This window comes from Homarus americanus, unplaced genomic scaffold, assembly GCF_018991925.1.
Source record: "Homarus americanus isolate GMGI-L3 unplaced genomic scaffold, GMGI_Hamer_2.0 scaffold20465, whole genome shotgun sequence".
Lineage (NCBI taxonomy): Eukaryota > Metazoa > Arthropoda > Malacostraca > Decapoda > Nephropidae > Homarus > Homarus americanus.
Window position 1 is genome coordinate 3,066,123 of NW_024756914.1, and position 24,125 is coordinate 3,090,247.

General features: G+C 39.4%; 1 protein-coding gene across 1 annotated transcript; it reads left to right on the forward strand.

Annotated features, from left to right (window-relative positions):
• Positions 1-292: 292 nt before the first annotated feature.
• Positions 293-23,286, forward strand: LOC121857073 (transmembrane protein 132C-like). Its single transcript, XM_042352925.1, has 8 exons — positions 293-483; positions 3,780-3,923; positions 5,053-5,373; positions 5,993-6,175; positions 7,765-7,956; positions 9,086-9,274; positions 10,208-10,378; positions 12,661-23,286. The coding sequence occupies exons 1-8, from the start codon at positions 376-378 to the stop codon at positions 13,870-13,872; spliced, it is 2,520 nt and encodes an 839-aa protein (XP_042208859.1). The 5' UTR covers positions 293-375; the 3' UTR covers positions 13,873-23,286.
• Positions 23,287-24,125: the final 839 nt, after the last annotated feature.

Genomic DNA, 24,125 nt, shown 5'->3' on the forward strand with positions numbered 1-24,125 from the left:
TGCATTATTACCTTTATCCCCGTCTTAAAAATGTTTTAATCTCGTAAGTTTTAGTGCCAGGGAAGTGTTAAAAACAAGACTCTTTTTTAATAAGACTCAAGAAAGTAATGAATGAGGTAATATGATGGCTGCCACCACCGCCATCTGTTGCCCTGGTAACCAATTAGTAATGAGTTGGTAACTAGGGATTATTATGTGATATTTGTCCCTCGGAACTGATGCTCTTCTTTCTCTTTAATGCGTCTCTCTCTCTCATCGTCATTAACGTGCTACTCTCCTCCTTGCAGGTTACACGAGGTCTTGTCTTGGGTGCTGGAGGTGCCGGAACACGTGGGTGCTGGGGAGGCGAGAGTCACCTGGTCACTGCGCTACCTAATGGACGCCCACCACCGCGAGACCTTCTCCGGCGCCGACTCCCGCAGGATGTCCACGCGGCTCACCATCCTCAAGGACGACATCCAGGCCGTCCTACCCATAGCCAAGGTGAGGGAGAAGGGTAGGGAGGAAAGGTAGAAGAGGGAGAAAGAGAGGAGGAGGAAAGAGAGAGGAGAGCAGAAGTGGGAGGGAGGGAAGGAGGGGTGAAAGAGAGAATAAAATGTGATTGGACTGGAAAGAAAGATGGATAAAAAGAAAGGAAGAACGGCAAATAGAGAAGGCAAAACACAAATAATAAAAATAAAAACGAGAGAGCCAGACACTGAAGTAAGGAAAATATGAAATAAAAACATTAATAGTGATTGCAAGACAAACAGAATCGATGAGAATGTTAGAGAAGTAGTAAGAGATGAGGAGAAAGGGGAAGAAGAGAGATAACAGAAAAAAGGAGAGGATGATAAAGATTGATGAGGACTGTTGGAAGAGAATGCTGAGTTGGTGCGTTATACGTGTTGCAGGGATTGTTACAGGTGTGTTGCAAGGAATGTTACAGGTGTGTTACAGATAGTGTTACAAGTAGCTTTACGTCTATATTATTGATAGGGTTACGGATGTTGGAATCCGATCTCGGTTTTATTGAGGATGAAGTAACACTCGTCTCTGCAACACAAATCTCTTCAACACTAGTTTCTGCAACACTAATCACGAACATTAGTTTCTGTAACACTAATATCTGCCACAATAATATCTGTAACACTTAATATCTGCAACACTAGTCTGCAATTAATTTCTGTAACGCGAGTCTTTGCAACACTAAGCCCGCTACAACGTTGTGTCTTGCCGTAGCCAAAAGCCTTATTTGTATATGAATAGAATCTGGCGGCTCGTATGTTAGATGCAGGACAGAGACTTACCAAACTAAACTGTATCTATACTCATGGTGGTGATGGCGACGAGGGTTTGGTCGAGGAATTAGACTTATCTTGTTAATATGTATGATAGCGTGTTTTATCTTAGACTATCATGGTAACAGTGGTTTGAGATTACTTTAGTAGTAGTAGTAATAGTAGTAACTGAAGGCTTTAGTGTGCTATATCTACACTTATGGGAACCCACTTTCATATGTATTTATAAACATGACCCCCTCCCTTCCCCCATTCTCCTACAGTGTACGAGTGTAGTAACTGAAGAAAAAACATGTTTATTGCCAATGTTTACGAGGGTTTGGACAACGAGGGTACAAGTGTATGGTGTAGGACAGTAAGACACCCGCGAGAGTTGAGATGGGAATGATGGAAACAAGAGTGAGAAGAAAGAAAAACTCGCTCAACGCCTTAGCAAGTAGAGTGCTGTAGATGGTAGAGGCAGTCGTTGGGTTACTTTATGATTTATCTACCCCGAGATGAAGGCATTTTTGTATCTTGGTGATTGACATGAACTCCATCTGTATTCGGTCGTGTGTGTTAAAATATTCAGGTTTTTCTGCTGAGTAACTGTGCTTTAGCCAATACGTTTGTAGCGACCAGTCATTCATTTGATCCATTTGTGATAATGGGAGTGGTAACAGTGATTTAACATTGACAATAATGGCAACAGAAAGAATTGCAGATTTCATTTAATCTCTCGTGTTGGCTGGTCATGTTGATAGGAAAATGGGTGTTCCTGTATTTTTCAAAATTTTTCAAAAGACAAAGTAATCTTTTATATTCTTGTGCCACCCAAGTCATTGTTTTAATATGATTAAGTTTGTAGTGTCGCATAAGGGTAAAGTTTGTTGTCAGGCTCACGAGAAAGAACCACGTTGTGCCCCCTCCCCCCCACCAAAAAAAGCTCGTCGCAGTCATATAAAAATGTTACCATCACAATTTCCCCCTACAAACGCCGCTGGCATTCACAAATAAAATATTACCCTAACGCCACAACCTAACCTGAAAGAATCATTCTACTCTGTACCAGTTACAACGAAAAAATATTTGTATCAAAAGCCTAAATCTATTAAAGAAAATGATAATTAAATCATGCCAATTTAAAGGTTCGTTCATTTGCAAATTTTCCACCCAAGAATGATGGCACACATCGTTTGTGTGTCTGTCAACTTACGAACAAGAAACAATAATACTTTTTGCTGCACTTTTAACTCCCAGCACGCGAGGTGTGTGTTGTGCCTGTGTACACAGCCAGAGCTCGCTGTACAACGCTGCGGTGTCCAATTACACAGTTTTTGCAGCAATAAAGTGAAGGGTTACTTTGTGTTGTGGTGTATTGGTGAGGGTGCACTGGTGGTAGTGTATTGGTGGTAGTGGTGCACTGGTGGTGGTGTATTGGTGGTGGTGATGCACTGGTGGTAGTGGTGCACTGGTGGTAGTGTATTGGTGGTGGTGATTCACTGGTGGTAGTGGTGCACTGGTGGCACTGGTGGTATTGGTGGTGGTGATGCACTGGTGGTGTATTGGTGGTAGTGGTGTGGTGGTGGTGATTGGTAGTGGTGTATTGGTGGTGGTGATGCACTGGTGGTGGTGTATTGGTGGTTGTGGTGCACTGGTGGTAGTGGTGCACTGGTGGTGGTAATGCACTGGTTTTGTTGGTGGGGGTGATGGGTTGTAGTGTAGCAAAGGACCCCAAGGGTGCCCGCTCTGATGACGTGCCCCGGGCCCCGTACCCCGCTCGGCACGGCTCTATACACAGTACAGTTATACTTCTACAGGTAATTGTATCCTGTTCCTGTTTTATTATATATATTATGCTTGAGTATGTTTTTCATGTTTATAAAAAATTACTTTTATTTCAACTGAACTTTGAGTTTAGTAAGCTACCATGTCAGTGTCGTGTACGTCTAAACTTATAAAATAATGAAAAAATACGTTCATAAATGCACTTAGAGTCACACACACACACACACACGAATATGACACGGGTGCCGAATAAGTTTTTAGTGGGTGTACATAGATTCACATTTTTGTGTACGTATACAGTATGCTTATGTGCACCAATACTCAAGCATACATACATGTTAGCATCCTGTACGTGTGTGTGTGGGGGGGTATTGACAGGGCTTCACTTCTGACCTTTTAACACTAATACAGGAACTGGAATTTTTGTCATAGAACACGTGTCTTGTGTGGGCGGCTTCTGGTGACGTTATTTGGGATGTTATGGAGTGTGTGGGCGACCTTGGTGACGTCATGGGGTGTGTGGGCGGAGCTTGATGTCATTTATAAGTTTTAGGATATCTCTTGACATCTCTATTATTATGTAAGCAGATGTCTCCTGTTACTTACTCTTCACTCTTTCACCACTTATCCCTTATCCCGCCCCCGTTATCCCTTATGCTTCACCCCTTATCCCTCACTTTATCCCTCAGCATTATCCCTCACCCCACTAACCACCTCCTCTACCCCTGACAGAGCTGGTCGGTGGTGAACACAGCGGTACTTACGGGGCGTCAGGTGTCCCGAGCCATGAAGGTGCTGATTGTGTCTCAGGCAGGTAAGGTGGCTGACGTCACCCTCCAGTCCTCCTGCAACTGCACCGACGAGGCCGCCCTCAAGGTAGAACTTCAGAGTTTTTGTTGTCTTAGTGTCCGATTTTTTTGCTTCTTTGCGTGTGTGTGTGTGTGTGTGTGTGTGTGTGTGTGTGTGTGTGTGTGAGAGAGAGAGAGAGAGAGAGAGAGAGAGAGAGAGAGAGAGAGAGAGCATAGAAATTGGATTGAATCTAAAAGTAAGTTAGTAAGGTTTTAATCTCAATACCTAGAAGTTTATTGTCTCGTATAAATTTACGATACGAGAGAGAGAGAGAGAGAGAGAGAGAGAGAGAGAGAGAGAGAGAGAGAGAGAGAGAGACTATAAAAATTGGGTTGGACCAGATAGTAACTTATGAATGTTTAGGAATATGTAAAGTGAATAGTGTTTGAGGATGCGTACAAGGGATAGATAGATAGATAACCATGAAATAAATCAAAGAATAGATACACTTTATCCTCGGAAGATTATTAGTTTATTTTGCCTTAGGCCTATACAAGATATTTTATTGTATGACAAGTCCTTAAGTACTGTAGGCAATTTGATAGAATGTTTGCTTATGAATATGTATAAACTGTGAATGGGTAGTTTTATTCACCATTTATTTGTTATTCATGTACAGTATTCCTCTGCTTATTGAGCCACTCTTCTAGTATCTTGATTCTTCTTTTGTTGTGGTTTTGGTGTCACAAATTTCTCGCCGTCTCCCTTTCTATTTTTAGTGCGCTTGTTTCTCCCAATTTAGTTAGGGATGGAGTATAATTGATGACCTCTGTTGAGACAGTTTAATAGATGTCAGCACCGTGTACATTGGTTTATATTAATGGATAGATAGATATATACCGTAATGTGTATACAGTCAGCAAAAAAATATTCTACACCCTCTGCAACGATCACTGACTGAGGCCATGTTAATTTGGTAAGGTTGGTATTTCTGGTTGTGTGATGCATTGTATAGCCAGTATGGTGATTTTTTTATATCACTTATAGTTAATACAGTGAAATTAACAGGAATCACCCTCGTAAATGAGTATTTTCAGAATTCTTGGTTCGGTGTGTCATATTGTATAACACCATGAAGGAGCAGAATTTATTGTTGTTGACTGTACATAGCTATGCCACTCAGCTGGTACCTCATTAACCACGACCACCCCGACAGGTATCAGCGTCGTGTACTTCAGTGTATCTGGATGGGTCAGAGGTCCGTGGGAGCCACAACGCCACTGTGGTGGCTCGCTACGACATCCTCACAGGATCTGCATCCTTCACGGTGTGGATGCCTGAGCTCCCTCTCACCGTGCATGTGGGGGACACCAAGCTCTCCCAGGTGAGGGGGTGGCGCTCCCCAGACCCTGCCACAACTGCTACCTATGCCGTCAAGCTTCACCCTGCTGCCGTCCAGCAAGATTTAACGCTACGCCACGAAGACAATGCTGTCACGCCCTTCTGCTCAGTGCGCTACCAGCAGACTCCTGTACAGGTGTGTGATAGAGAAGACTCCCTAGCTTAAAGGAATTAAAGTTATATCCTATATAAACACTTCTACTGTAATTGATTCTGTGAATTCATCTTAAAAATAAGTACTTTTCAAGACAATTTTTATAAATGAGCGCATTAATTTGATTATATTTCATATTAATTGTACTAAAGATAATATGTTTGCCTTCATGATATTTTCCCATATGTCTCTTAATAACCAATTAGTCATCTGCATTCTCTGAGCAGTGCATACCTGTTGCCGGTGTATGTGACATGGAACCAGTTTAGATTATAGGCGTTAAGTAACAGATGCAAAATTTTAATAATTTAATATATTTGATGTATTAATTTAGGTTCCCAGTTATGATACCTTGAATAACTGCACATTATATCACAATAAAATAAGTTACTGCACAATTAATACCTACTGGTAAACAAGTTGAAGTGAACAACCTGTTCATTTTCATCATTGAATAACTCAGGTAAAATATATACAGTATTTCCATTAGCTTTAAGAAAATTGTATGTGAATATTCACATAGTACTTTAATGATAAATTGGCTTCGTCTGACTGACAAAAATTAGTATATTATTAGATAAATAAACCTTTTCGTCTACAGGTGTACGGGAGGTTTGTAGCTGTAGACGACAACAGTGGGCGTCAGTCTTACTTGTTGTCCCGAAGAGCTCAAGTGCGAGTGACTGAGTTAGTGGCTCACCTGCTGCGTGTGGCCGACACCTCTGTGGCTATACTGGACCACACCACACTCATGGGTCGAGCCCCTGGCCGCACCGAGGTCCAGGTTAGCCTCATGATTTGGTTTAGTATTGAGATATACTGTAGGTGGTACAGAAATTAAAGTACAAGCCATGATGTCTGTAAAGAGAATCTACCTGCAATTGATTAAGGTTTTATTTTACAAAAGCTTTCGAAAAAATAATAAGTTGCTATAGGTGGAAATCAACAATCTGAATCATGTTTTTTCTATGCCATTTCCATCATAAATTACAAATAAAGATGATAATTAACATTTTCTTATGTATGTTCTGGTGATATCTTACAAGTGGACTCTTAAAAGATATTTGCAAATGAACAGTTGCTCACCCATCTCTGTCACTTTTCCTTATGGTATTTCTATAGCAAACTACATGTAAGCGAGATATTTACTTCTACGTACTTTTAACCTCTTCGCCACTGACCGGCTCGTTAGCCGCTTGGGCGGTCTGTCATATCTGTTACGCACTGTTGGCGAGTACTGGGCATGCACTGGCTTCTGAATGTATCTGAACCTTCTTTAGTGTTGGTTAAGTCTGGTCTTGAAAGAGCTCACACTCGATACCGTCACAATACTCTCCGGCAGGTTGTTCCAAGAGTTCACAATTCTCGCTCCGAAAAAGTTTGCCCTCACAGTTTTCTGGATTTGTGGTTTCTTCTATCTTGAGCTGTGACCCTTGTGGGGTAAGCGTCCGCCTGCTCCAGGTATAGACACTTGACTGAGTAGTGTCCTCCCAGATGCTTATACACCTCAATTAAGTCACTCCTTGCTAGTCTGTAGTATTAGCTATGCAGTTGCAGGCACTGGATAACCGAGTCTCGAGCATATCTCGGGGACCAGATGGGGTGACAGTACTCCAGGTGGGGAAGCACCTCAATCTTGAAGTGTTATGAGGGATGGACCGTCCAAACATATGAACGACCTTCTAATAAGACCTACTAGTTTAGTTGCTTGATTCACCTTCTTCTCACAATGGCCCGAGAACTTCCGTTCATTTTCAACATACACACCCAGGTCCTTTTCGCATTCAATCCCTATTAATGCAGTTTCTTCATCTCGTTGGGACATGTGATAAACCTCCTTACCTTTGGTATTTCCCAGGTGCATCAATTTACACTTCGTGACATTGAATCTTGGCGGTCCCACTAATTACCCAAATGAATCCAAATGTACCCAAATGTAGCCACAATGAAGTCAAATGATGGTCATACAAGCGTAAATCGGGCTGTGAATCACTTGTGTAAGGTGAAGCGCAGAAGCGTTCACAGCGCCCAACAGGGAAGCATGCTAAGTTCATGCTTGCCTTTATGTCTCATGAGTTAAGGGCGTAGAAGCCTGAAGAGTCAATTGTTTATGTCATCAAGTTTTTGGAAGCGCCAACAACTTGTCCCTGAATACGAATTCACAACTTTCGATTTACAACAGGTACCTACTTTACTGCTAGGTGAACAGGGACTAATGGGGGCTAGGAAGTATGTCCAAACAACTTCCACCGGCCCGGGAATCGAACCCGTGACATCTCGCTTGCGAAGGCAAGAGCGGTACCACTCTACCACCAGCACCCCCTGTACTGTACTGTCTGCTCGTACTGTTACTCACCCATTTGTCTTCCACAGGTACTGTCGCCTATCACTGGCCGGGTAATCGGGGCACGGGAGGTGCGGGTTGGGTCAGACAAGGTGTGGGTCAGTCGTCTTCGGGCAGCTGTCATCTCTGGCCTTACTCTGTCTCTCCAGCCTGATTCACACCTCCCTGATGGCTACTCTGCCATCACTGCTGTAACCCCCACACTCACTGCCAAGTATCAGGTACAGTAGATATATTAAATGTGAGGCTCTTCAAGAATCAAATAAACCCAAACACTGCTAAATATCAGATACACCCACACACTGGCTAGTATTGGATTATGTATGTATACCCACACTGTGAAAAGAAACAGGTTATGTCAAGTATCATGGATATAAAGTCCAATATACATCAAGTACTGTATGAGTATTATGTACATGAAGTATCGAGTATCTAGTAGTTTGAATATCAGGTACATTGATTATCAGGTACAGTACATAAAGTATTGTGTACATTAAGTACAGGTAACATATTTGTCAATATCAATATAAACCAGATATCAGGTACATAGAAGATCACTTAAATTGAGTATCAAATAACCCCCCCCCCCATGTACAGAACTATACATTGAGTATCAGTTACATCATTTACATTTAAAAGAATATAGTACAGTCATGCCTGCAAACTTCAGAGGTTCAGTATACTGCACCTATACCCACACAGAAACACTCATGATAAAGGAAATGAAATGCCAACATGCATAATCCAGGTACAGGATTAATAATACTCACACCTACACACAGGATAAAACCCTTTAGAAAACTCATACCCACATACAGTTGTAAACCCACAAGAATACACCCTTGCCCACACTCTTTCTAAGTATACTGTATATAAGTATAGGTACACCCATAAACATATACAATATCCATTCCTTCACACAGTTCAAGTAGCTATACATTTATACTTACGAGAATACACCCATATTCAGTCTAGGTATTCACATCCCGGGGTAAGGTTAGCCTACTGCGAGCATGTTACAGGTAGCTTTTGTTCAACATAAATGCAATGTAAATTTAAAATGTCACCTCTGTAAAACTGTCCAGACCATCAGAGGTTCTGGACCAGTGATTGCTGGAAATTCCATGGTTGGCCTGGACTGTACATCTTACAGTACTTTCCTATTAACCTCAACCATAGTACAGCTATTGAAATAAAATTGCATCATTGTAACTGTATCTCACGGTATTTTTTCTTGTATATCCACTCATTCCATCTTACTGTAATTGTATCAGAGTTTACATCTTTCCTTGTATCTCCACTCTGCCCTAGAATTACTTTATCACACTGTACAGTATATATTTTCCACAGGAAGGTCTGGTGGACGTGTGGGTGGAGATGAGTGATGGGGTAGTGATGCCCTTGAGGGAGGTGCCCCCTTCACACTATACTCTCAGAGTCAGGTCCCTTGACCCCGGAGTAGTGGCTGTTGCCCCTTCACCCCGCACTGCCCAGCCCAGAGTCATTGCTATAGGTCATGGTGCCGGCGACCTGCTGGAGGTGAGGTTTCTTGTACCTGTAAAGGTTCTTACTTATGCGATGGTGAATAGTTACATTTATGTTCATCATCCTCTTTCAATTATGGTCAGAGATTAAAATTGACATCTCAAAATTTGAAGAAGTAGGTCCCCTTTTATTTACATGAAACTTCGTTCATTTGCCATACACCAACTGATGGGAGTACCATACTTAATCTGTTAAACATTATCTATTTTCTCATGCATGTAATGCTTCATAAGCTTCTAAATTTAAGTCATGAACTTAACATCACATATGTTCAGGATATGTAGAGAAAAGTAGTGTTGAGACTGTTCCAACTGCACACCAAACAAAACAAAATGTGCTGAGTGGTACAGTGCTAATACAGACCAGCCATCAGTTCTATTGATATTCAGAAATTTATTTTTACCATCAGCAAGAGCTTCAATTAACCTCAGTGTTCATAGTTTGAGGTTACATTTAATACTTTGTAAAGGTTAGGGTATCCAGGAAGGCAACCCTATCGTCAATAGGGGGATACCTGTATGATGTTTCTTTTGATAGAAATGTTAGATGTACTGTACTGTAATTATTATATTCAACTGACAGTAACTGCTTCCAACATCCCCCTAGTAAGCTGCACAACTCACAATTAATATTCACCAACTCCCTAAAAACTGCCATCCCTCAAATTATCATCCCCATCCAAACTCTTGACACCAAGTTCACCAACTCCTCACCCTCCCAAGCAGTATTTGCTGATTCCTAAAAACATGTTTTTTTTCCATTCTCAAATAATTCCCAACAATCTTTAACATTCCCCTATTAGTTTTCAATGATTCTGACCAACTAAATTTTTTATTTATTACCTTTAACAATCCCAGCAACCCTCACCAACCCTTGATACTGTACTGTACCTCCTAGACCATCACTGACACCATATGGTCTCTGCAGGTGAGCTTGGAAGTGACTGAGGAATGTGAGCATAGGCGAGCATCGCTGGCCAACACCAAGGTGCATGTCAAGATAGATCTGGGCACCACCCCGCCGCCACTGCCTGCCCTCGACAATGACCTACAGCCACACCACACCCACCCGGATGACCCTACCCACCACAAGCTCAAGGTTAACACTTAACCTCTGTGGTTTAGTTTTTAGCTTTTTGCCCTTTGCTATTTATTTTTCTTTGTATATTCTTTCTATGGGTTCTATACTCTTTGTACTTATTATTATTTTTTCTTTCTGAATTCTATTCCTTCTGTGTGTTACCCTTTTAATGCCTCAATTGACACTTATTATATTCCCTGAGAATTGTTGAGTGATCCACATTGTCTGCTAGTCTGTCTTCCATTTTATCCCATGCTTTATGTCAGGTTAATAGCTTCTCAAGCATTGAAGACTTTAATGATTTCAACGGAAACGCAGCGAAAGGGTTAATATATATTTTCTCTCTCTCTCTGTTCTGTCATCTACAGTATGATATACTGTATCTTCTCTGTTTACTGTGATTTTTTCTTCTTTTTACTATTTACTTTCCTTTAGATTGATATGTCAAAAACTATTTACTCCCATCTTTTATTGTCTAATTATCCGCCCATTGTGATTATTTCCTCTTCTTTTAGACTTACCTTTCTTTGATTATTAATACTCTCTAGTAGAGCCTATATTTCAAGTTTCTATATGTTCCTTCAGCAATTCCCTCACTTCCAACTTCAGTTTTTGGGACACTAACAGATCACTACCGTATATGTTAATGACTGCCTGTGTAAAACCCACCAGATTTTCAATAGATATCCACACATTGTTTGTGATATGGCATCGTAAGTCCTTTTTTCATTGGAGGTACTACTACAGAATAAATCGTTTTGACTACTGAAAATTTGACTGAAATGTGAAATCACTAGTAGTTCCTGAAGATGAACCAAATACGCTATAGTACAGTACATTGTTTGGCAAAATGTGGTAGTTATGTGGCATTATTTAGTGGGTGTGTGGTCGTACAGTATTGAGTTAAAGTGTGGTAGTATTGGTATTTACATGGTAGTCGGTAGGTTATGCATTCGTATGTGGTAATGAATGGGGAATTACTGTATGTGGTAGTATTGTAGGTACTGTATGTAGTATGTTTGGGAGGTATGTAGCAGTATATGTGAAAGGTATGAGGTATTGTTTCATAAATGCTGTATATGTTTTGTTTGTGTTAGTGTGTGGTAGTATGGTAGGTATGTAGTATATTTGTTAGGTTCGTAGTAGTTTATGAAAGGTATGATGTGATGATTAGTAGGTGCTGTATGCGTTGGGTATGTGGCAGCATATGAAAAGTCACTGTAAATATCTTCTATGCTATGACCCTTACTTTCATACAAGCAAAGTGTTCATGTCAAGATACATTTTATTTTTCAAATTAAAAATCCTTGCCGTTACTTATTATCATAGGTCGGATACTCTTTAAATGATTCATTGATCCACTTTTAACCCTTTGAAAATGATAAAGATTGTTAGGCCTTTCTCAGTGTTTATGATTTGTTGCTCTGGATGTGGTGGGTCCCAAGGTTAAACAGGTAGGAGACAGAGTACAGTAATCAATGTGGTATTCAGATTTTCAAATATTTTCATGTTCATTTCCCCCTTAATTTAGAAGTCAAGAACATGTCTGACAAGTTAAATGTAATTTTTTATTAATTGATGGTGTCAAAATTGTACTAATAATCTAGCATAACTAAATGTGTTCTGTTCGCGGGTAAAGGAAAAAAAAGTCTGTGGAAATCTATGTTTTTTTGTCTCTGTCATGTAACTTAGAAATCAATAGAGTACAATGGATGACCATGTGAAAGGTCCCATTGAACTCCATTGATTTACATGTTGCACGTCAAAAAAATGATCGTGTGGAAGAAGCCTAAGTTTATGAACATTAAATGAATTTATATGACAGTGAAAAATGGATAGTTAAAGAATATGACATACGCAGACTTGGGCAAGATGAAGTGAGAATGATGAGGAACACTGAGAGACAGGGGGGGTCTGATCACAGCTAAGAGTACAGCTGGATATTGAGAGTACAGTACAATATTGGCAAAGTTCTGTGTAAATGTAAGCTGATATGGTTTGGGCATGTGGAGAGAATGGATGAGACAAGAGGTGCAGGAGTCTAAATGTGGAGGGGAAGAGAGCCAGGGGTAGGCCAGGAATGACATTGGGAAGGTTGTAAGAAGTCACATTAGAGTTAATAACCGAACGAGAGAAACTGTAACAGTCCATGTAGCATGGAGTGCTACGAACAGGTAATCACAGCTAACCCAAACAAGCATAGAAAATGGAAATAAGACATTGATGAAGATGTAGTTGTGGTGATAAAGATGGCCCTTGGTGGTATGTGTCATGTGTAGTGAGTGTTTTGTCTCCTCCAGGTTCATGTGTCTGAGCTGCCGCATGCAGATGCTGCTGCCCCACTTAAGAATCATTTGCTGATGGCAGAGCAGCCACAGATGCCAACACTCCACTCCCGCCACCATCCACCTCGACCCAACGGTGTCACCCCTTTAGAGGTGGGCATGTATGTACTCCTGGCAGTGTTTGGTGCTGCCATTGTGGTGTTTGCTGCCTCCTATGTGGTGTATACTTGGAGTGTTCGTGGAGGTAAACCCATGTTGCCACCATCTCACCACACTCGCCGCTCCTCCCACCAGAACCACCACGACTCCGTCACCAATGCTCACGATTGGGTGTGGCTGGGGAGAGCTACTTTGGAGAGGGCCTCTGGGATGGGACTGTCTCCTCCCTCACAGTCAGCTTCAACTGGTATGGTACCTCTCAGTGACCTGAATGGCAATAGCCAAGAGCAACAACAGCAGCAACAGCAACTACAGCAACAGCAGCAGAGCACCTGGCAGGATCTCCAACGTCTGTCCCGTGGGTATGATCGTAGCCCTGCCCCCATCAACATTACCACCAACCCCACAGCTGAGGAGGAGAGCGAGACCACCCAAACAACCCACTCTTCTCGCCTGACTGGCTCCAATACTTTCACTCGTCCTTCCCGCAATACCCGCCGAGTAACTTTCAACAATCTAAGTGATGACGCAGCTGCTTCCAGCAGTGAGGAAGAGCGTCCCCCTATTCCTCCTCATCGTAACATTGGGGTCAGTGCCAATATGGCCGGCCATGACCCTCACCACGATGACTCCAACCCACCCCCGGTGCCTCCCCATGGCGTCAACGTCATCAACAACCCCATGGAGGATGGGTACTCGGACAGGCAGGGGGCGAGTGGGCACGAAGGGGCTACCTTGAGCCAGTTGCAACAGGCATACACCCAGCAGCAGCTTCTGCACCCCTCACACATACAGCAGTTCCCCCATCAACACCAGAGTCATGAAGAGAAAGAAATGAGTGATCCTAAATTCGTAGAAGTTAATGCTGATGACTTTGTGCGACTGCGAGGTGTGTGTCGAGGTCGAGCCGCCCAGGTGCGCCGTGCCACCATTCTGGAGAACCCACTGCTCTCCTCAGCCCTCCCAGACAACTTCAGTGTCACGGACCACCTTGATAACCTACCACCATCCATGGACTATGACCAGCTCATGGAGTATTTCTCGAACCTCAAAGAATCCAATGCCTGAACCTCAGATGAAGTTGGGGGCCAGAGAAGCAGCGAGGGAAGTGAGAAGTTTTGGGAAGCCTCACAAGGATGGCACTCTCCAGACTCTACCCTTCATTGCCCCCTGCCACACTGACCTCAGAACCCAGACACTGTCTCGCCTCACAAACTATATAACTTGTGTATTCAGTGACTATAAATAAGTAAATAAATGAATGGGGCAGCTACACCCGTCATCTGTATGAGAGTGAGCAAAACAATAACTGATGTGTCCCATTGCTTGAGTTTGTGCACGTAGTGACTCTCCAAGCGCCCTGTACATTATCCCGAATATGTTACACAGGTAGATGTAACCGAGATTATAAATAATTGCTGTACATGATACAGAAAATTTATAACATGAATAAGATGTATATCTTTGTTCAAGTGTTCATCCTAGGCTAGGATTATATGTCAGCTGTAAGTGTGTTAGTGGTGTTGAGGCCGCGGTGTTGGTGCACTGAGAGCTGCCGGATGTGTGTTGGGTGGTCACAGTCCCAACACACCCCGCCCAGTTTACATGTCTAGAAGGATATAACCACATTTCCAAACCTCTTCATTGTTGTGAGCTGATGACACATCAAAGTCTACTTTAAAAAAATAACAATTCCGGACTTTAAACATATATTTTTTTTATGAAAAGTACAAGTTTGGACCAATGGAAATCTGCATTGTTTTGAGAGCACCATCTGCCTGTTGCTGACAAGTGACAGAGTTAGTTTAGTTATCAGCTCACAACACAGGAGGGGATTGAAAATATGATTGATAATGAAGATAATTGTAGAAATATATCATCGATAGCAAAAAGCCATTTACAATGTCTGGTGCAGTTAGACAAATGCATGAATACTTCAAATCAATATATTACCTGCAATAATGCTATACTTAAATGCAGCATTACTCTCCTGTCAGCAGCAGCTCTAGACTGCTATACTGCTGTTAACAGTGCTGTGTTGACCTACAGTAATGATGCACTTACAGCATGCTATAAATTCCTGGAGTACTGCTAACTTCTTGCAATAAGTGCTATACGGCTTTTTCTGCACTGTTTTGCATCCATATCTGCAGAAAACAGATTACAGTACTGGTGGAGCTGGTCTCTCTGTCCCGCGGTGTTGTTGTGTTGACTTAGTGCCATCATGTTGACGTACAGTGCCATCATGTTGACCTACAGTGCCATCTTGTTGACCTACAGTGTCATCATGTTGAACTGTAGAGTCATCATGTTGAACTACAATATCATTGTGCTAACCTACAGAACCTGCTGTTATTGGCCTGCAGCATTGCTGTAAATGACCTGTACCATAATTCTCTTGGCTTTCATAGTCTGTTTTTTACGAGTTTTCAACATGTTAATTACAAGTTTCTGACATGTCATGAATGAATTTGAGAGAAATTTCTAACATGTTTCTTTCAATCTGTAACATACTGTAATTATCGTGTGTTTGAGTGTTACTGATGTCTCAAACATGCTTGCATCATTTTTCTCATATTAACATTTGTGACATTCTGACATATTGCAAACATATTTGTGATATTTTTTAAATGTCGCACTTATGATTGGAATGTCTCAAACATGTCTGCAACATGTTTTTGACATGTTGCTAAACATGGCCCAAATTCGTCTAATGTGTGTGTTACTCTTATAGAGAAATGAAAGGTCATGGGGCCTTGAAGAAAACCAGGTCAATTAGTCATTAACCTCATCTTTGATATAGTTTGTGTTTCATGATTAGAATGAGCACTACTTACACTATATACAGTACTTCAAGGTAATTTGATAGCACAGTGTGTGTTGTGCCAGCAAAAACCTGTTAGCCAATGAAAATTGGGTTTTTATAGAGGGGAAAAGGTGTTTGGAGAGGTAAAAGATATTGGTGGATAGAGTATATACATTGGCAGATGGAAACGAGCATTGAGTGGGATATATTAATGTTGGTAGATGGAAGATACATTAGGTGTTGCTACAGGGAAACACTTCTTAATAGAAGGAAAACAGTCCTGGGGGAAGGGAAAACAATTGACAGAAAGAATAGGTGGCTAATACTGTTAACAGAAAAAAGGTGATTGTTTATGATGGAAGTGAAGCAAACTTATGTTGTCAGGCTGACAGATAATGTACTGAGAGTGCCTACATGTGCTGACAGAATGAAGACAAGTGTTGGCAAATTAGAGACAGATGCTGGCAGAATGATGTAAAGTTATTGCAGTTCTGATGTCAGTTAGTATAGGTCAGTGTTGTGTGAATGAGGGCAGAAGTGTGCCGTTAAAACAGCTGTGGTTAGAGCACAGACAAATGTAAAAAAAAAATAATAATAATTTTGAGAAGTTGGCAGAATTAAAGACCTGGATGTTCACACATGTGATGCCATCTTGTTGACAACTGAAGGTGCTGGGTATTCTACCTCTATTAAACCCTTGAGTATGATGACTCAACTCAAGTATGATAACTTTTCCCCCCTTGAGCATGATGGCTCGATGCACTGAGGTATGATAACTTTCTGCACCCTGTGTATGATGACTCTACCAGCCAGGGTACAATAACCTTTTGTTCCTTGAGCGTGGAGTGGGTCATCTTATCCAAGGTATTAATAAATGTGGGTAACTGACATACAGGTTGAAAGTGACCTCTATTTAGATCTGTTGCAGCATATTAAAACTTTTTCTCATGAACTGCATTATAAATTTATTACCAGCTAAGAGAAAATTAAATTATTATATTATACTCGGTTGTGTTTTGTTAGATAATGTCTTACCTCAAGCAAACTTTACTGACATAGTTATCCTCTATACTTTATTTTTTGAGATTACGTAATTTTTATAAAAGTTCCTCCTGTTTAGAGGCCGTTACTGTCAGTTCCTAATTCTAAAAACAGCAAATCTATAAACAACAAAATCTGTCTTTGTTTACACCATTCAATGTTTCATTTGGTGCCAAAATGATATTGTTTCTATTTTCTCTGAAATTCACAATCTTCTCAACCTCCTGCTAAAATATTCAGGTATAAATACGATCAACTTATAATGTAGGCTTATACAGTATAACTTTTATTTACTTTGGTTTAATGTGAAATTCTAAATCTGTTTTCTACACTCCAAACTGTGTTAATGTTTATGGAACCATGATTTTAAAGATCCACATCATCAAAGACAATTGAGGAGACACAAACACATAATTTATCCTGATTTACTTGTTTCTGGTTGTACAGTATATTGTTCCCAGCATCTTTGTACCTGCCACTAGTGGGACATCTGTTCCCCTTATCCTTTTTTGTTTAGCAATATTATAATGAGATTCTAGGTAGAAGAGGTGATAATTCAAAGATGTACATGTGGGTACATGTTCACAAAGGCTTGTAATTAATATTCTTAAGTAAAAATGAGAGAAAATACCTAACGAATTCACTTAGTTAAACATAAAAATTTACAAAATTGGCATCAAAATTTCACTGAACTCTTCTTTCGATGCTTCACCTGGCACCATATAGAAGACAAAATTATGGTACAGTACAGGAATGTTTGAAAGAGATCCCTTACCTAAAGTTTATCTGGTGCTGATTGAACTTTCTAGTAAAGGTGTTTTTGATGTATTTCTGATGTTATTTTGGTTTGATCTTTTTTGTACTTTATTGAGAAGTCAACCAGTTAGTTGCATTCTTACAGCTTTAATTGTAATGAATATACATCTTAAAACCTTTGAGGATCTTGACCTCTAAAATCTGGAAGAATCTTAAATTGAATCTTCACCTCTTACTGGTTCAAAAGAAGACTCTGTACACCTGACGACATCTTGGCCACCTTCTATAGTCACAGCTTAAGTGAGCAAGTTAGATATGCTCTTACAGTCACAGTCAGATGAAAGACTTAACATTGATCCCAGTAGCCATTCTACATCATTTCATCATGGACCCAACATTGAGAAATTTCCTAATGTCATTTCAATGTTGCTTAAATATTCTAACATCTATTCTCTCTGGGCAACGTCTGGATTCTTGAAAATTCAAAATGTTTTTCTCTAACTAAGGATAAGCAAATGTAACTTATTGTAGTGGAGTATCAGTGCATTCTAGTCATCATTTGCTTGGCATCTATCTGCCAAAACTCAAGTGACACAATTAGATACACATGATTACAATTGAGGAGAAAATTCTAATGAGTGAGCCTTTGAGAACCCGGACCAGTGATTCATATTTTCCTGAAGAGTGACTCAACCGATATATCACAAGAAATCATTATACTATACTACACTTCTGTACTTGAAATTTGATGATGATAAATATATTCCTAATTTAAACCACTACTGTATGTATACAGTATATGGAGACAGGTACAGTATCCTTGTTTAAAGTGTAACTATAGATCCTTCATGTACATTATACTACATATAAACATAAAATTATAGATACTGTATATAATTTAAAGGAGCTAACTAATGTACCACAGTACCCCAAAATAGTATTGCTACCCATGGGGCCGATGTGTTCGTGATTTTATGAGCAGTGTTAGTCCACTAGTTTCAGAACAGTTGGTTACAGTCTGCCACAGGTATTGGTACTATGTGGATCAAATTATCTGTCAACATTTATGTGCAGAGAACTGACAGAATTTCAAAATAACCAGTAATTTAAGTTTTATACCTGTGGATATCCTATACTGTACAGTGTTGAGTATACAGCATTTGAAGATGGGGAGCAGGCATACCAACCTATGGCGATGCACTGGAGAATATATCAATGCATTTCGTCCAGCATTTCAAATTGTAAAAACAGTAAAAGTAACATTACTTTTGTGGTGACAAAGAGTGCACTAAGGTAAATTAGAGAGAAAGAGAGAGAGATGATTTTGTGTCTGTGGACTGAAAAGTGAGTGTTATGTCAACTATGAACTGCTGAACTTAAACTTGTACTATAAAATACAAAAATTCAGGTGTGCTAGTGAAATATATGTCTTCAGACATACCTGACTTTTTGTAGGTACAGTATATGTTTAATTCAAGTTGTCCAGAGTTATTACACAACACACACACACATAGTACGCATTCAATACACACACTACATATATACAATGCACACACACACGCAATATACAGGTACACACACACAGAGGTTCCAAAGCAGTATTCCTGCGTTTGAACTCCTGAAATAACTTCTTCGTAAAAGTATTCATAATAATTTGTTCTAAGAAGGAAAGCAGAAAGGTGCATTTCTCATAATTTCCACAATGATACCTTTGTAAATACAGTAGTCACGTGCTTACAATTGGTTAAACTTATATTTTCAGTGGAGATATTCTTTTGTTTGTTATCTTTACAATGTATAATTTATACATAGATAATATACGTACAGCATACTATTTTTGTTATGTTACTGTGATTAGCAAATATTAGATTACTTGTCCAGTCACTCCAAAAGGTACCTTTATGGAGGAGTCCGATGAATTTAAAAATGAACACTGCGGCTCCTGTTGTCTCGGTAGGGTTGTCAAAATCCTTCATCAGTTGTCATATTGTCTCACACAAAATTGTAAAAATAGCTTTTAGAGTGACTATTCATTATTACTGTTTTAATGTACTGTACTGTATTTTCTGCAACACTACAGTAATGAATTATTGTGTGAAAAACTTATTATACTGTACTTCATTTCTGTGACTAGAAACGTCAGTTCAGGTACAGTAGTAAAAACAGTGTAAAGTATGAGAGCGCCTCACTTAGCTCCTCCAAAATTTGATTCACCTATCTGTCCTATCAACAAAGAAATTACTACTGTATACCCACTACCAGAATTTTGTTAGGAAAATATTTAATTAGAAATTGGGAAAAGTTGGGCCGAGTCTTGCTACAGAGAAATAGCGAGAGAGTGAGTGTGTTTAGAGCTGGCACCATCCTTACCCTGGGTTTACCACGTGCCACATTTTCCAAGAATCGTTTTAGCATTGACAGTTAACAAACATTGACATGATAAATTCCTTCAGCTGGATTACTTTGTTGTAGTAAGGTTACAATGCTGGATGAGTTTGCTGTGTGGTCAGGTTTAAACACTAGGGACATTTGTTACATGGTAAGCTTACAACAATGACATGGTTTAATGTCTCAAAAGTAAAAAAAACTTTTGCAGGTGCTCAAAATTATTGCATCATAGATTTATACAAACACACAGTGCTTGATTAAGACCAGAATTATATTTGAGTTCACAAAAATTAAATTTAAGTATACACGTACTGTACAGTATATATGATGTCTGACCTTCATAAAAAAAATTGAAACTTCAAAATAATTATCTTGAGGCTGAACCTGTTACTATGATATATTATCCTCATTAAATGACACATTATGCACAAGAAACTAATTTTTACAAGACATACCCATATTCCAAAGTTCACTGTTAAATAAAGTGTTGGAACACAGCACACTACCTTAGCTCTCAGTTTTTGTATCTTACCAAACCTTTGGCCTGGATATGTTTTGCATTTTTTATATCTAGATAAAAAATTTAAGTGTTCAGAAACTCAGTGAAAAATAACAGTTCTTGGATTATTTTTTTACCATTTCAGTAGCCTCCAAAAATAGTCGCACCTGGAGTTTAATACATTTTAGTTATACTGTATTGAAAACCATGTACAAGGCACTTGTTTCCATCTAGTTCAGACTATATTTAATTTACCCTCTAAAACAAAGATGTTATAAAGTTCTTGTAAAGACACGTGAATTGAACATCCAGTCACCAAACTTGAACCAAAGCTAATTTTGTTTAGATCACTGTTTACTTTTACTGATTTTAAAATTAATTTATTCAATTTGTTTTCCAAAATAGAACAGTTATGAAAATGTCTGATCTGGATGGAAACAAATATTGACCATCATTGAGTTTGTCTATATATAATACTAAGATGTGAAACAACATGGTCATGGTACCAACATGATGATACAGCAATATACTTTAGCAAGGATAGTAAATTAGAATCATTACTATTTCTAGTCATAAGTTAGCTGTAGAATATTTTAATTTATTGATTTACCCCTCATTGAAAAATTCATAGCTGTATGAATTGGTATATTTCAAAAGGTATCTGGAAGTGGTTGGCGGCAAGAGTTCCACAATGTGTTTTGTGAAAGGAATAATGGAACCATGCATGATTGAACCAAACTTTACATGGAGTTCTGTGCTTGTGTGTTCTTTTCTTTCACTATAAGGTAAGAAAAGTATACTATTTGATAACTTTTAGAAATACTGTACTGCCACCAACCTTAGAATCTAGTCTATGAAACAACATTACTCACATGAGGTTGTGCCATGTTGATCAAACTTGAAAATACTAATGCATTTGACTCATGGTGGTTGTATGAATAAATTTACCTCTGCTTCTGAAGACAATCAGATGCTTTGGTGATGACTGTTTGTGTGGAAGCATCATCTAGTCAGAAAGAAGGAGCTTGTGTGTAATACCACCTTTATACTCAAAGTCACATTTACACTGTTGGGTCAGCTTATGGCTTAACAAAATTCAACCACATCTCTCGCCAAAAACAAGCTAAAAACTTCTTCTATGTAATGCCGTTGTTTCATATGACGGATAATTAATAATATGGCGCAGCAGGATAAATATTCCAAGAAGGCGTCAGAGAGGACAGAGTAGGTTTAGTTGTATTGTCAGCTCACCAGACTAGCAGTGTGTGTGTGTATGTAAATTTGAGTCAGAGATTATCAACTCAGATGAACCTTGAATAGTACTGATCTCATACTTTGTTTAATGTGTTCTGGATTACAAAGATAGCCTTACTCTTGTACTCAAGCCTCTTGAAGATTATTATAAGTCATATCTATTACAGTTACTGATTTGGTTGACTTGTCTGGAAACTTGCGCTCTTGATGGGAAGGAAGAAGTCACTTGCTCGCTGTGGTATGATGGTGGCTGAGACTGTGGGTCTTATAGTGGCTAGTCGAAAATTTGGACCTTTTTAGTTAACGTAGTTTGGGGTCCTTTATCCACAACTTCCCACAGGTAAACCTGGAGTCAATGAGTGTATACTTTGATTCCTTCAAGTCACTAAAAGACTAACATGAGTGAAAGTGATATTTTTTTTGACAATGTCAGGATGAGGTTTATATCCCATAGGTGTAGACGTGAGAATGACCTGTATGTACACTACTCATAAGGCTTAAATTGGATGTTCATGTCTCTTGCAGTGTCACTGTCCTCTTCGTAGGAATCTCATACCTGAATTTTATCCTCATTTAATTCATTTTAACAGCATCATTACTCATTTTTATTCATAATTCAACCATGGGTGATGCATAATCTTGCACACCCTAGAGCCACACCTCTACTTCCTTCCCCCATGTTATATTTTACTGATATTTTCGAACAGGTAATCACTTTCTCAGCTTTTACTTCACACCTTTCTGTTCTGCCCACCTCCTCCACCTTTTTAAATTGCTTTTATTGCGGGTTATTACGGTAGTCTATTCTACTCTTAGTATGACTCGCCCCATCATTCTTCCATATTTTCCAGGTCCTTTCATATCAAATTCTTTATATAATTACATTATTGAGTTCCCAATCCCTCTATTCTCCTCTTTAATTATCACTTCTCTATCTCTTCCTTTTTATTATTTCTCACCACCTTAACCCTCTTCCTCTTTTACCACTGACTCCACTCCCCAGATCCCAAGTCAAATTAGAATTTCAGAGATTTTCATGGTTGGGATCTGGTCGTGGGGTCAATGAAGCCATCATTCCACATAAGGTAACCACAGGCTGTACTCCTTTTTTCTGCATTATCTACAACCTCACACAAAAAAAATCTTCATTCAGATGCACTGTTAAAATTCTTACTAACAAAATCCTGATGCTCTTATCTGTCTCACAGACCTTCATATGTGATACTTGTTACGTGTAAACAAATATTGATTTCATGTTTATCATCCGTAGTCACAGAAAATATTGTTCAAGAATTTGAAAGATCAAACTCTTAATCCCCAGTGAAGAAAAATAAAATACTGTATTTGAAAAGGATTATTGTCACTGGGGGGTAAAGTTTGACTATGCAAATGTAAAATAGGGTCATATTTTCTGTGAGTACAGTACTAAGTATGTAATTTTTGCTAATGCTTCCTAAATGTTATTAAAAGTCACATTTGGAATGAGCATACTATAGGAAAACATTACTTTCTAATGCCTATCAATTTTTTTTGTTATGTTTCCTGTGAGTAATGATGATAACAATACTCTGAATATGTGTGTAAATCAAACATGTATTGATCTCAAAGTCTGGGCCCCCATAGATGGGGTGTGGACTTCTCCACAATGTGTGTGGGATCTGGTCAACAACTACTACAAACTGTACAGTCGTTAATGCTGTAAGGATGTGAAATAAAATATCTTTACACTAATACAAAACATTGTTTTTCTTACCCAGTGCTGTATTATACACAGTTTCTGGTGTTTCCATGGTGTAACCAACCTCATCACTTTGTTATTATAATACCTTCACTTTGTAAGGCTCATTTGAAGTGCAGTTCCACACTAATATTCCCATAAGATTAACCACCCTAAACCTAATCTAACTTAACCTAATACTGTACTGCACTGTAATCTTCCAGGCAACATTAGGGTGTTTAATCATCAGTTGAAATTAGATGATCATGTGATCTGTAATTAAAAAATGGTAAAATTTATCCTGAAATCCCATATCCAGGGAGATCCCATAGCCATGCAGCTTCTCTTACTAAAGACTGCCCATAGAATTAGAAACTCCCATAGAAATAATTGCATAAACAATTAGAGAAACCCTTCATAGAAATACACATAAAGTTACTGAATTAAAAACCTGTCGCAAAGTAGGATGAACATGGAGAATTAGAAACCCTTCCTAGAATTGGACACAACCTCTTAATAAAGACTGAAACATATAGGATTAGACAAGAACTTGTATAAAATGTGAACCTAACTAACAGAATTAGAAAATTCCTATTAATTAAAGAAAACCCTCCATAAAACAGAAATTGGAAACTCGGCTGTTTCTGGAGGAACCCCTGAGAATGTCGCCTTCCCTGAGAAAGCCCCAAGGATTGCCGTTGTCCCTAAGAGCGCCCCTGGTGGATCCAGCGCCCCTGACAGGTCCTCTGGGAGCACAGCCGACCCTGAGAGGGTCTCTGCGAGCATCACGGTCCCTTGGAAAGTACCTAGAGGCGCCACCGTCCCTGGAAAAACCCCTGGGATCACCGCTGTCCTTGAGG

Bases quoted from the DNA above. Each gene is read 5' to 3' on its own strand.
- LOC121857073 (XM_042352925.1), top strand. From the start codon at position 376: ATGGACGCCCACCACCGCGAGACCTTCTCCGGCGCCGACTCCCGCAGG. The intron at 5,374-5,992 runs GTGTGTGATAGA...TTTCGTCTACAG, and splicing joins ACCAGCAGACTCCTGTACAG to GTGTACGGGAGGTTTGTAGC. The intron at 6,176-7,764 runs GTTAGCCTCATG...TGTCTTCCACAG, and splicing joins CTGGCCGCACCGAGGTCCAG to GTACTGTCGCCTATCACTGG.